This window comes from Epinephelus fuscoguttatus, linkage group LG1, assembly GCF_011397635.1.
Source record: "Epinephelus fuscoguttatus linkage group LG1, E.fuscoguttatus.final_Chr_v1".
Classification (NCBI taxonomy): Eukaryota; Metazoa; Chordata; class Actinopteri; order Perciformes; family Serranidae; genus Epinephelus; species Epinephelus fuscoguttatus.
In genome coordinates, this window is record NC_064752.1 from 29,576,929 (window position 1) to 29,590,124 (window position 13,196).

The 13,196-nt window shown below is 43.4% G+C and overlaps 1 protein-coding gene across 2 annotated transcripts in view; it reads right to left on the reverse strand.

Moving 5' to 3' along the window:
* Window positions 1-2,506: 2,506 nt before the first annotated feature.
* arhgap46a (Rho GTPase activating protein 46a) overlaps window positions 2,507-13,196 on the reverse strand; it is a 35,358-nt gene continuing 24,668 nt past the window's right edge. Inside the window, exons 4-10 of one of the 2 annotated variants that reach the window (XM_049577265.1) lie at window positions 10,646-11,312; window positions 10,293-10,385; window positions 6,915-6,988; window positions 6,452-6,651; window positions 5,703-5,794; window positions 5,443-5,612; window positions 2,507-4,115 (exon numbers count right to left, since the gene is read on the reverse strand). In XM_049577265.1, the coding sequence (XP_049433222.1) occupies window positions 3,921-4,115; window positions 5,443-5,612; window positions 5,703-5,794; window positions 6,452-6,651; window positions 6,915-6,988; window positions 10,293-10,385; window positions 10,646-11,312 (1,491 nt within the window). In that variant the 3' untranslated portion in view covers window positions 2,507-3,920. The remainder of the gene's footprint in view (window positions 4,116-5,442; window positions 5,613-5,702; window positions 5,795-6,451; window positions 6,652-6,914; window positions 6,989-10,292; window positions 10,386-10,645; window positions 11,313-13,196) is intronic. The other variant, XM_049577273.1, reaches the window with a different exon arrangement.

Below are 13,196 nucleotides of genomic sequence, written 5' to 3' on the forward strand. Positions count from 1 at the left end.
TAATAATAATAATAATAATAATAATAATGATAATACATTTCTGTTTATAGAGTGCTATTCACAGTACGCAGAGAGCTTTACATAAGTTAAAATGATCATAAAAAAGAATACACTAAAATACATATTATTCACACAGTAAAAGCAGTTTTGAAAAGCGCAGTTGTGATCAGTGATTTGAACTGTGAGAGGTTGGTGCAGTCCTGCATGTGTTCAGGGAGAGAGGTCCAGAGGGAGGGGACAGCTAGGGAGAAGACTCTGTCCCCCGGGTCCAGTGCTTGGTCCTGATTGGTGGTTCCTCACAGTGTTGAAATGAAACCTCTGCCCTTGCTGCTCTCACTGTGATAATGAAAATAAACTCTATGAAACACTCATAATAAATGTAACCAAAGTACTGTAGTGGAACCACAGTGGCTCGTAAACACAGTAAAGTATGGCTTAAGTTTTTGCAGTCAGGATGATTTGAAAATAAAAGCTGCCTGTTCCATGACCTCTGTCACTGAATGTGCTTTTTGAAAGAGGCTGTCAGTGTTTCTTCTTCCCTCCTGTGTCTGTTTTCTCTAACATGTTCCAGTCGCACAAACTGAGGCCAGAGGTCTTCTTACTCCGCTGTCATAGTTACAGTGCCTGCCCAGCTTTTCAGCGGTGGCAGACAGCTACATGATTGCAAGAGAGTGACGGATGACACAGGTGGCAGTTCTGTGCAGTGATGTGCATAAAAGGACAAACAGATGAAAATGTACAGATGGATGAGTGAGGGTGATGCCGTGTGACAGGATGGTGAGCAGCTTGTGTTTGCCCAACCCTTTCACCTGTGTAGTCACAGAGACAAAAGAATAAGACTTTCATAACTCTGGACAAATACACTCAGCAGTCAAAGTATGTTGTGTGTGTAAAGCTGATGCAATCTTTAGCCTTACAGACACATGAGACAAATAGATCCTTACTCTCTGTGTCTGATTGTGTAACTCATCGCAAGTGTTCAGTTTTTAAAAGCCTGTCTGAGAAATACTATCGGATTGAGAAATGCAAAGGGTTACCACCGCTGCTTTCAAAGGATACTGAGAGTTTGCACCGCTGAATCAAAACTATTAAGTTTATTATTATGAGACCAGACAGAGCCTCCTACTCACTCATTACCCACCCAACATTTGAGTATGGGGCCCATGTGGGTAGTAAACTGGCTGAAAAATGGGCCATATATGGGATTGTTCATGGGTTACATATTGCCGACATGGGTGGGTTTACCCAGGTGGGCCCTGGATAAGAGTTCCATTTTGTGCCCATACCCACTTGGTACCCAGGTCACCCTAACATAACCATGTGGGTCCACTTGGGTAAAGCCATTGATGTGGGCAAGTGGCATGGGGCCAGTATGGAACCCATGGACAATCCCATACATGTCCCATTTTTAAACCCATTTACTGCCCACATGGGCCCCACATACAGACGCTGGGTAATAGTGAGGTAATTAGGCATTTAACTGGGCTATTAAGGGGTTCATTAATAGATAAATTAATTGATTGTAATACATAATGGTACTTTTAATTACTTATATTCCAGTTTAGGGAGTAAAGATCCTTAAAATTGACTACAAGCCTTGCAAACACCATAAAGGGCATACATTTTCAAGTAAAACTAAATGATTTTCATATTTTTGTTGATTCATAAACTCCTTAACAATCCCTAAAACCATGCATATTATCCAAAACAATAACATTAATATGTTACTACACACTAAGTTATCTCTTAATTATGTTTAAAAAAAAAAAAAAAGTTTAAATATTAAAAATGTTTTGGGGTACACTCTTGAGTTTTCATCTTACTTGAAAAGTTGATGTCTTTTTAAGGTCCAAATTAAGGCATACAGGTAAAGTTATTTTGCAAATTTAAAGGGATTTGACCCCTTATAGACCCCTTAAACTGTTTGAAAATCCTTAACATATAATAATCAATAGTTTAGCCATTTCATAAGCCCAAAATGAGGCATACATACACAAGTACTATTTAGATATCACTAAATTTCACATGAAATGAAACAACAATCCCACTCAATTAAACCTAAATAATATTCTGAGTAAAAAGGACAATGTTCTGAATTATAGTTATCACCTGCAAGTATTTTTGTTTTGACAAATCCCAGTGATCTTGGTGGCCAGACAAATATCCTACAAATTCAGCTGTGCCTTACCGTCTGTGCTCGATGAGCTCATTTTACTACGTCGTTTTATTATTCAAGTAATGCATGCAGTGCCTTTTTCCAAGCTTGAATATTGATTTTGTCATAAAAGCTAATGAAGAAATCCTGTAATTTAGAAGTAATTCTTCACTGGAGGCAAATTAAATGTTCTCCAGTGACTAATTCTAAGACGTTGATGATGTGGCCACAGCTTCCTGCCAGGGGGTTAGTTCCATGTTGTCCCTCCTCTCGCTCATTTCCTGTCTGCTCTCTGCAAACCACTGTCAAAACAAAGAAAGAAGTGCCAACACAAACACCAGACACCCACTGTACAATTGAACAAACCTTTATTTATGGACAGTCAATCCATATTATAACAGGAAGGTATGCAAACACACATATACACACACACATGGAGAGTGGTTTGAATCAGTCCTATGTTCAAAAGGCAGGCGGTTACAGCAGAGAAATGAAGTTAATTACAAAAACAATTTTTTTTATTGCTCTTTACAGCAACATTAACTTCACCCTTAAACCTGGATCATTAGAATACACTTAAGGAGAGTTAATACTATTTACACGCTGAATTTATTTACATCGGCAAAGCCTGAGAGGGGACACCAAAAGCTTAATCTACATTCTCATAGTGCTTGACAGTTGATTACTCCATTCTCAGTACACGGGTTTATGGTAGATTCATCAAATTTTCATTCTGTGAGGGAGGCCATGTACAGTTATCACATCCAACACCCGTTTTATCATAAGACCTGAGCCAAAAAAAAAAAAACAACAACATACAGACCACAAACAAAAGAGAACACAACTCCAATTGAAAGACTTTTTTAATAGATAATAGAGAAAGAGTATTATCAGTTTAATTACCAACCTCCCACATCACTATGACACAAACTGTAATTACAACACTCTCATCTGGCTTCACTTGAGTGTTTATAGTTGTAATGTCGAAGCACCTCTAAGTTTATTTTCTTAGAAAATCGCCACCATCCGTCTGCACATCTGTCCAGTTTGTGCTTTTAAAATGAAGCTTTGCACTCAGTTGTGGCGGCACGGCTTCTTGTGTCTCGTAAAAATGAAATACGAAGAGACCAGCTATCAGTACAACTACTCAAAACAGCACAGGCAAGCTTATTAATAAGACACCATTACAAGAGTTCTTTTTTATATTTTCACTTTTTCTGTACATGATAAAGGAAGGCTGTGTCTTTCGTCCACACTCTGACAATCACACACACACACGAACACACTTGATTGAAACCAGAGTGTTAAAAAAAAGCAGCGCATCAACACTGCTGTCTTTAGGTTTGCTGTGCAAGTGAATACTTCTGAAGTGAATACTGTAAGACTCTCACTTACACAGCCTGGTCGTCCTATGAAACTGTAGGACTACCTCATTCAGTAACAAAATGAAGAGTAGATCTGTTTTCACACGCAGCTGTTAGAAAATAGTCATTAAAGTGAGCCACTTTAAAGCCATCACTGCTGATTTTAGTATCAAAAAACACAGTGAAGGTGATGTGTGTTGTCTCTCAGTAAAAAAAAGCAAGTGAGAACGAGGGTCCAGAGTCCAAGCTGTGTTCACACTGCTTGTGTCGTAAGAGCTGTAATAGCTCACCCCGAGAGTTTCCAGTGTGGTCTGAACAGAGACAGTGTTTATGCATGACTGTAAATGTGTAACAGGAGGTGCCGATTCAGCACCAGAGGTGAGCTCTACGGTTCACAGTGTCTACACCACCCCTTCGATGAAACTGGTCTCCAGGTGAACGATTAGCATTCTCAGGAAGGACATCTCCTTGCGCGTGTTCTCGAAGATGATCCGCGGATCGTCGGACTGGCATCGAAGGCAGTTGGGGGCCATCACCATGGCCAGGTTGTTCACGTCCATCTTGGTTATAGCCACGTTGGATGGCTGAGCAAATACCTAGAGATAATCGGGATGGAAGGAGAGAGAGCACAATGAGTGTACAGACTGACCTTTGACCTGCAGTGAGGAATGTATGAGTCACATTCAGTTACCCATGAGCTCACATATATTAATTTCCTCAGTTTAAATGTTTGTGTACAGTGTTGAGTTACTTTACACAAAAATTGTTTTGAGCAATTCTGAGGTTTGAGTTTATGATCTATTTAGTATATAACAGAGTTGAAGTGCTGCTGGTGATCACATGCAGGTGCTCTTTGGATACTTCAAGTCTTCTGTGCTTACTCTATCGTGTGCAGGGCTTTTTGCATGGGTGAAAAATGGTCTCAATAAAATTATAATATGCAGTCTCCTGCAAAAATAATCCAGGCGCATTGTAGGATTTGTGTAAAATTAAAATTTTAAATGGCGGCATGTATTTAAAATAACCATCTGCGTGCAATGAAACTGAGGAAGGCCTGTGTTGGTTGCCATGCATTGGTCATTTTAAATGCATACTGCCATGTAAAATACAGGCATTTTAATTTTGCACAAATCCTACAGTATACCTTGGATTATTTCTGAAGGAGACTTGTATTTTATATTTTTTAATGAGGCCATATTTCACCCATGCAAAGAGCCCCTCACACAATGGACAAGATGGTTTTAGTTAATTCATTTTTTACTTTGGTTCTTTAAAGACAAACTATAGAAGATTTTTTCTTAAACACAATGTATAGACTCAGACATAGGTAATTCTGTCAGTCATCACTTGTTACCCAACAGAAATGTGTGGCACTGTATATATCTGCAGTGACTCTGCCCTCTGCCTGTCCTTTCTTATTTTCTTCTTAATATGCTGTTTATAAAAAAGGAAGTGACCAGGTGCCAGATCATAAGCGGCATGCATCCAAGAGGAAGCTATGAAAATGGTGGACACAGCGCCAAAAGAATGCAAATCCAGCCAGGCGGACAAAACTTGTTCCAAAACAGAAGTGATTCGGGGGTTGGCTTTCACTTTCACTCTCCCTGGTGATATGATTTACAAACAGTAGCTGACGACTCCTGCATAGTATAGCTATAACTATTTTCTATTAGTATTAGTTGGCTTGATTATTTTGCTTTAGGGGCTGAATATTATTACAAATTGATGTGAACATGTGTGACAAAGTAACATGGTGCTTCTTCATTAAAATAAGCTAAAGATGAAAACACAAGAAAAGCACAAAGGCAAAAAAAAAATTGACAGATGTTGTCATAATGGTGCTGGTGGAATATGGACGCTGGTTAGAGTAAATTATGGGTTTTAAAGTCTGTGTTTCTAAATCTTTGTCAACATGTTGGTTACCTGCAGGAAGTGGATGAAGTAGCAGAGCACCAGCCTGTTGAGCTCAGGAAGAGACTGAACCACAGCAATGGCCGCTACTGGGTCGTCACAGTTACTGACGCACTGCTTGTAGAAGTTCATTGGGATGAGAGGTTCCTCCAGCTCCCGGTACCACAGCTTCATTAGGGAGGCTGAATGAGACAAACATCATTTTCATATTCATCCCCATTGTGTGCACACAAGCACACAACAACAAAACATCCAAATACATCCATCCTCACCAGGAACGTTGGGGTCAGAGAGATTCTCTGGGATTCTCCACTGGTCCACTTGGAGCTTCAGCGCATTCACCTCGTCAATGTCTCCAGGCACTCTGAGAATAAAACAGTACATCAGTTACACTCTGTGGCCACAAGAGGGACCTCTGCTTCTATTGCTACAGATTCTCCATGCCCTGTGGCAAAACCATTACTCATGCACACCCAATTGGCCTCAAATGTGGCCTGGTGGCTGGAAGTACTCAGTTCTTTGTTTGCAGTACTTCTTTGGAACAAAACAAAAACAAACATTACACAACCAAACAGCACACTGTTCGGGGCAGTCCTCATGTTGTACGTGTTTCACAGGGAGATCCGCATATAGCACGTTTGAGGCTAAGGGAACACGTTTTTAAACAAGTCAAGATGTTACAGAGTCACATTTGCTGGAGCAAACCCTACTCAAACACACAGCCGTGTAGTTCCCACGTGCTTGTAAGCTTAAGCAGTAATGTAAACACATATTATGAAGTATCAAATTAAACAGCGCTTGTGGGCTGTGTTTGTTCTGCTGTCTGCTGTGTGTACTGTACACAGGGAGAGCCTACGCTGAAATACAGAGATACAGGAGACCACACACATTTTGTTTATACACACTGTACATACAATAAGGCACGTACAGTACAGAACAGAAGATCCCCTTCTAATTTCCTAGACTCCTCCTCTCTCACGCTGCACAAGTCGAGGCATGTAATTGGCTGAGTCTATCTTACCTGAAGATGCCCTCCGTCTGAGCTCCGCCCAGAGCAAGAACATACTGGGAAAGCTGAACCTGCACCCATGGCAGTTTCCTGTCGGGGAAGAGCTCGCTCTGCCTCTCCATCACCTCCTCCAGAGAACTGCCAAACAGGGAGGGAGTGACGATGGCCCGCCTACTGTGGTCGATCTCCTCCAAGGTGGGCTTCCGTAGACCCTGGAGGGGCGAGAGGCGAGGAAAGGAGAAGATTTACTACTCTATGTATGTCAGGGACTATGATACTAATCAAGGTTGTGTCTGCAGCTGTGCTACTATGACTGGATCTGTGTTTATGTCTCTACCTGTGACTGTCAGTGTGCCTGTAATTATGTCTTGCTCACTGTGATGGTATCTGGGATGACTCAGATGCAAGTCACAGTTTTCAAACTGATAGGTCCTATTTTTATCATGTGGAAGTGACCTATTTTTTTTTAGCTTACCTTTTTGCCTCCAGTGATTGCCACTTTCTGCAGTTTCCGATGGCAGAACTTGGCATATGTGCTGATAGGCAGACCTGTGGGTTGACACAAGAGGGAAATTCAGACTTGACTCCACGAGAAACACTATGCACATCCTTGTTATGTCCTCAAAGTCCCCGTGTAAAACCCTTAAAGCGTTGGGCATTACTGAACACACAAAATAATAAATGATTTAAATTCTTTCCCACAAAAAGGACAAACAGTGTCTTTTTTCCCACAGATGTCAAATAGCATATGAAAGGCAGGCAGTTGTAATTGGAGAGACGTGTTGATGGTGTGATTCTGGCATATGGGGATTAGAGCAGGCCCGGCTAAACTGTCAGGCTGAGGGAAGATTTACTGCTGTTGAACAAAAGCTTTAGAGACAGGATCCAGCCTACACATCCAGCGTTCAGGTGATTCATCTGCGTACACAGACATGAAGGGCTCTGGATAGAAAGAGAAATACAGAGGCTCCCTGTCTGCTACTTGCCCTAAGTAGCTACTGTAAGGCCCAGATCTATTTCGGAAGTTAACTGCGTTAAAATAACACAGTGCTGTTGTACCGAGGTGAGATGTTCTTCAAGAGACACACGCTACAGAAGAACCTAATCTGTCCCTATAAGTTTCAAAACTTCTGTACACTTGTTCTCACACAACTAAAAAACAAAACAATTTGAAATACAAATTTTTTTGTGTCATCATGTGCACTCATGAAAAGAAATCACCCCCATCTTGCATTGCTGTGGTAACTCTGGTTTACACTAAACACTGAGCTCTCAGGGGGTCTATTCCCGTTCCTAGAGTCTCCACAGTCAGTCAATCAGCTACCTGAACCACGGCCACATGGACAAACCCGCAGTGGGGTTTTTAAAAAGTAGCAAACACGTTCCAGCGTACAGTCAAAGCCCCCAGATTTATGGCAAACAGGTGACTCCCATGCACGCTCACAACTGCTGCTAATCTGACCAAGTTCAACTGTAATTACGTCTAATTAGAGAGATCATACCAATAATTTGCCCTTGATCTTGTCAAAGACCAGCTATGTGTCCCAGGGCTCCCAACATAGAGGCTGTACACACGCTAGCACAAAAAGCGAGAGTGTAGAGCCCTTTTGCTGCAGCGAGGAAGCGTTTAAACCCGACTGGTGGTCTATATTTATATCAGGTTTGATGCAATGAAAACAACAACAACCAGGCAACCAAAGCCCAGGAGATATACGAGCTCATTAGGAGCTTGAGTGTACTGTACCAGACTGAGAACGGCATGACACCTGTCTACACATGCGCTGAAGCTAAATTTGACGACAAAAACCAGAGCCATTAGAGCAGGGGTCGACTACATTTGTAAAAGGGCCAGAATTTTTCTAAGGAGACACTGCGGGGGCCAGACTTTCAAATATATGTATTTTTAATCATTTAGGCCTAATTAGTCTATCATTGTTTAATATTTTTACTTTCTTACAAAATAAATATTATTTCATTAGCCTTATCAGTGTGAGCAGACTCCTAAATGTAACAAAATTAAATGTTAAAGGTCCAGTGTGTAGGATTTAGGGGCCTCTTTTGCCAGAAATGGAAATTACTGCTACATTTTTATTAGTTTATAAGCTCCTGAAAGTAAGAATCATTGCATCTTTGTAACCTTAGAAGGGGCCGTTTATATCTACATGTAGGGCGGGCTCTCTTCCACGTAGGTTGCCATGTTGTTCTACAGTGGCCCAGAGCGGACACACAAACCACTGACTCTAGATAGGGCCATTCATGTTTTTAAGTCGGCCACCCTTGTTCTCCTACACACAGTCTGCATCCTCAACGCTGGATGCCGCAAATCCTACACAGGACCTTTGAATGCGAAATATGAGTTTGGCCCTGCTCGCACATGAAGATACGGCATAAGCTGCTTTACATTTCTGACAGACAGAATTCCTTTTCGCTCCACTGATCCTAGACTACTGCTAGTCAGTAAACAAACAGCAAAGCAAGCAGAGCTTTGTCAGTGAGGTAGGCCTGAATACTGCATCAGGCTGTGCAGGTTACGACAACGTTATCACATATCACATTTTGTCATGATATTGTTCTTTCTACAGCTACTTGCTTAACATAAGTTGACAGATGGATTTAAAAAGTCTTAGTACCTGCAGGTTGAGCGCACATATTTAGGATTGGTAAATCCCTCCAGATTAGAATTATTTCCATTTCAGCTGTTTTTGGTATTACTTTGTTATAGGGAGCAAAAAAAAAAATGCTAGAAATCCTAAATATCAGAACGCATTTTTTTGCCTCCTCACATTTTCTGAATTCAAAAATATTCTGCGGGCCAGATGGGAAGCTTTGGTGGACCGTATGTGGCCTGCAGGGAGCCAGTTGACAATCGCTGCATTAATGGATGTCGAGGAGACAACTTCAGTCTCATCTTGGGTATTGTTTATGAGTCTACACTAATCCAAGTGCTGGCTGAAAACAACACTCGCAGGGCCCTGAGCCCAAAGAAGTTAAATTCCAAGTCCACATCAGGCCTGGCCTGAAAAGAGACCTCCAGTTCCCACGTGCGACTCCTACTCCTGCTGCTCACAGCTGCTCATTACTCTGGTCAGACACAGTGTGAGTGTCCCTGCTCCTCCATTCATCAAGCAAACAACAGCTCTCATGATGCTGTTTTTGTACATGTGAGACTTTTGTTTTCTTGCTGGCTTTCATCAAGAATCCCCCTCTGTAAAGACCTTCAGACTTAGTCAGAAACGTTCAGTAGGCTTCGACCTCTTAGTCAGTTGGGGTCTGAGTCACTGAAGCACAATGTGTGAGGCCACCGCTGTGGTGTCTACTGTGAGACGATTGGGTTCCTCTCTGGTGACTTCATCGCCCGAGCTGGCAGTGTGGGCTGCTCTAATGAGGGCGCGTGCTGATGAGTAGGTATCCCCTTAAATGGCTGTTTGACATGCAAGTGGCAAGACAGACCGCAAATATGATTCACAGCGTGGTCCATTGTACGCGTACAGAACATTCTGAGATTCTCATCCTACATATTTTTTTTCAGCTCGACTTTCTGTGAAACCCATTCATTGTGCCTGCAAGCACATCAACATGTACTCCTCTGACAAACTGCACAGTACTGAATTTTCCATCCCACTCAAGAGAGGTCACTCTACAGGGAGCGATATGTTAGAGTTGTAATGGCTTGCACGGCTTAGACTCTAGACAGCTTTTGAAGAGAGTAGAAAAACATCTTTGGGGCTCCCTCCCCTGCCGACACTGTGCTCTGTCAAACAGATACGCTAGGTACTAATGGGAAATACTGAAGATCCAATATTCTTGAAGTGATGTTTTGGACGGATGTACAAGTAAATGAACAAAGATTTACCTTCTTCCTCATCTGTATTCTGTTTGCGCTTCTTTCTGGACTTTGAATTCTTCTTCAGCTTGAGCTCCTGCTGTTCCAATATGAACTGAGTCACTATGAAACACAAGACAGCAAAGGTCAAGTCTTCTGACAGTCAATTAGATAAACTCAAGGCCGACAATCAGATTATTGGGCTTATCAAAAACAATACTGTGCTTTCTAGCCCGATCATACTGACTAAATTAAATTATGATTCCAAACGGAAAATACAAAGGGAAGAAAATGCGATTTAGAGAAACATCTCTCTGGTCTACATTAACAAAGCTAACTATCACACAACACAGGGAGGTACAGAAGAAAGAAAGGTGACCCACCCTGCTGCTCACTCTGAGACTCACATTTCTTGTCGCTGGTGGGCTCCGTGTGTCTCTGGATGTAGCCTTCCAGGTAGCAGCGGAACTTGGGCGAGGGGGCAAAGAACGCCAAGCTGACTGCCATCAGCTCCCAGCCTGCCGCCAAGCTTCTAGGGGTGGCGTTGCCTGTGGTCTGCCTCACCAGCTGCACATACAGCTCATCCCGCAGCCCTGGCATGTCCCAGCACTTGGTGACAATGAGCAGGGCACAGTGACGGCGGTCCAGGCGCGAGGGCCTGTCTCCCATGTAGGCCTGCACCAGTTTGAACATTTCGCAGGCTTCCTTCCTGACGGCACGGTTGCTGGTGACTAGCATGGGTTTTTTGATGGATCCGCGGTTCCACGACAGCATGTTGGCGATAGAGACGCGGCGGCGGAACAGGCCTTGCGTGTGCATGTTGAGGTGTTTGCTGGCCCAGTCCTCCATACCCATGTCGGGAGGTGGGGGCTGCCGCAGGGTGGCGTAGGAGAGTTGGTAGGACGATCCACGTGCTCTTCCTCCTGCCCCATCAGCTCCCTCTCTGTTGTCATGGTTGGCAGGGCGGTGAGGGCCCAGGGAGGCGGTCCGCCCATCCACCATGCCTTTCTTCCTGCTCTCCAACTGAGCCTGCAGTTCTAGGGTGCCCGCCTGCAGGAAGACAAGAGGTGGACATGAGAAAGAGGAGCAGAGTTGTACGGAGGAGGAGGAGGAGGAAGGCGGATAGAAGACACAGAGGGGGGTGAGGCAAGAGTGCAGCAGAGGTACAAAACTGTGTGTGTGCAGCTGCAGAGTCCTCACTGTGTCACACTAGGAGCTGTGCTGCCTTCCGCCTACTGTGCTCTGCTCTGCAGTGCTGGGGCTCGAGGGGGAGTTGTTGCAGGAGCGGCACATTCATTTCCTGATGCCAAAAAAAATTGTACCAGAAAAAAAAACAAAACTTGTGAATCCCTACCTCAGGAGCAGGTGACCAGATAGTGGCGTAACAGTCCTTACTCCTGCCCCTTCCCGCCCTGGGCTCATCTACCCTGCGAAACCAAAGCTATGCTCTGGACCTCCCACTGATCCCTGCGGTGGAGTTTATGACCATAAGGAACACTTCACCTCCCTTAATAGAGAAAGCCAGTAACCAAGCTATGCTCTGCAAACAGCCAGGAACAACACCAAATCTGCGCCAGAATCAAAGCTCAAATTTACTAATGGAACATGAAACGCATTGACATGTCTTTTCAATGAGACCCTGATGTAATGTGGAGCTCACGTCTGCCAGACAAGCTGGACTTCACATTTTGGTTTCTCAATCAAATGCAGCAGATGTGAGGTTTGGCTTTGGCAGAAGGTTTATACGGTCGTGCAGAGTTGATGTTTTTTTTTTAAATGGGCGACAGAGGTCAACTACAGAAGATCAAATGCAACAAAGCACATGTTTAACTAGGGAACGGGAATGTACAACTTCTACTTTCAGTAAATTACACTGTTGTACAGATAGCTTACAGATGCAGCAGCACAGGATGGTCATTTAGTCATACTACGGACCGAAATGCAACAGTGTAACTTTGGGAACTACTCTCAACTTTGAAAACATGAATTATTCATGGATTTTGTGGAAATGGACACTTTCTGTGCATCCTTTGAACAAGCTGGTAAAGGTCTTTCAGCAAGAACATAATGTTCAAATATGGAATTATAGAGCTGCAAATACATCACAAGCTATAATGTGTGTGTGTGAGTGATATAACAGCAGGTCTGAATAACATTCCAGGACAGACTTAGGGGGCCCGCTCAGTGCTCTTTGGCTGATGTCTAACATGCTTAAACTACAGTGGTACCAATACGCCTTGGTGCCAGCCTGCCTCCTCCTTTTCCTCTTCCTCATCTCCCTGCCAAGCCTGGGCCATATGGGCCGCAGCGGCCCTCCTTCCTGACCGAGGGAAGCCATGTCCTGAATCTCTCTGGCCTGGCATGGGCCCCAGATGCCCAAGCAAAGAGCTGGCATATGAGTATACAGCACCTGCAGTGCAGGGCAGATGGACGGTGGTAAGAGGATGACAGGTAATGCTGGGCCTGAGGCCATTACAGTCAGCCGTGCCCAGCCTGCCCACTGCTTAATGTCCTGGGGACATTTAGGCACTCAAGATTGGAATGTTAAAGGCATTACTCACAAAATGCTCTGTGTTCTTTTTCAAAGAGACAGATTAGCTCTACTGTTTTCATCCCACAGCTCTGTGTTGACTCAAACATTCATTTTTTAGTTGCAGAGGTCCAGTGGGACTGCTTCTGAGAACAGCACTATAATGTATGGAGGTATGGGGTGTGATTCTGTTGCATGAGGGGATTTGGAGATTAGACGTAGCAGATCTTGGAACTGGCTCCACATGCTGCTACTTATATAACTGTTTTGAGAAGTCAAATAGTTCTTTCATCTTCGATCATGTGCATATTTTGTAAGGACCCTTGAAGGTAAGATAAGCCACCGTCACAGTTCCTCCACATGTGTCTCTTTGTATTTTAGTGCTCTGCAAAGTCAAAAAATAA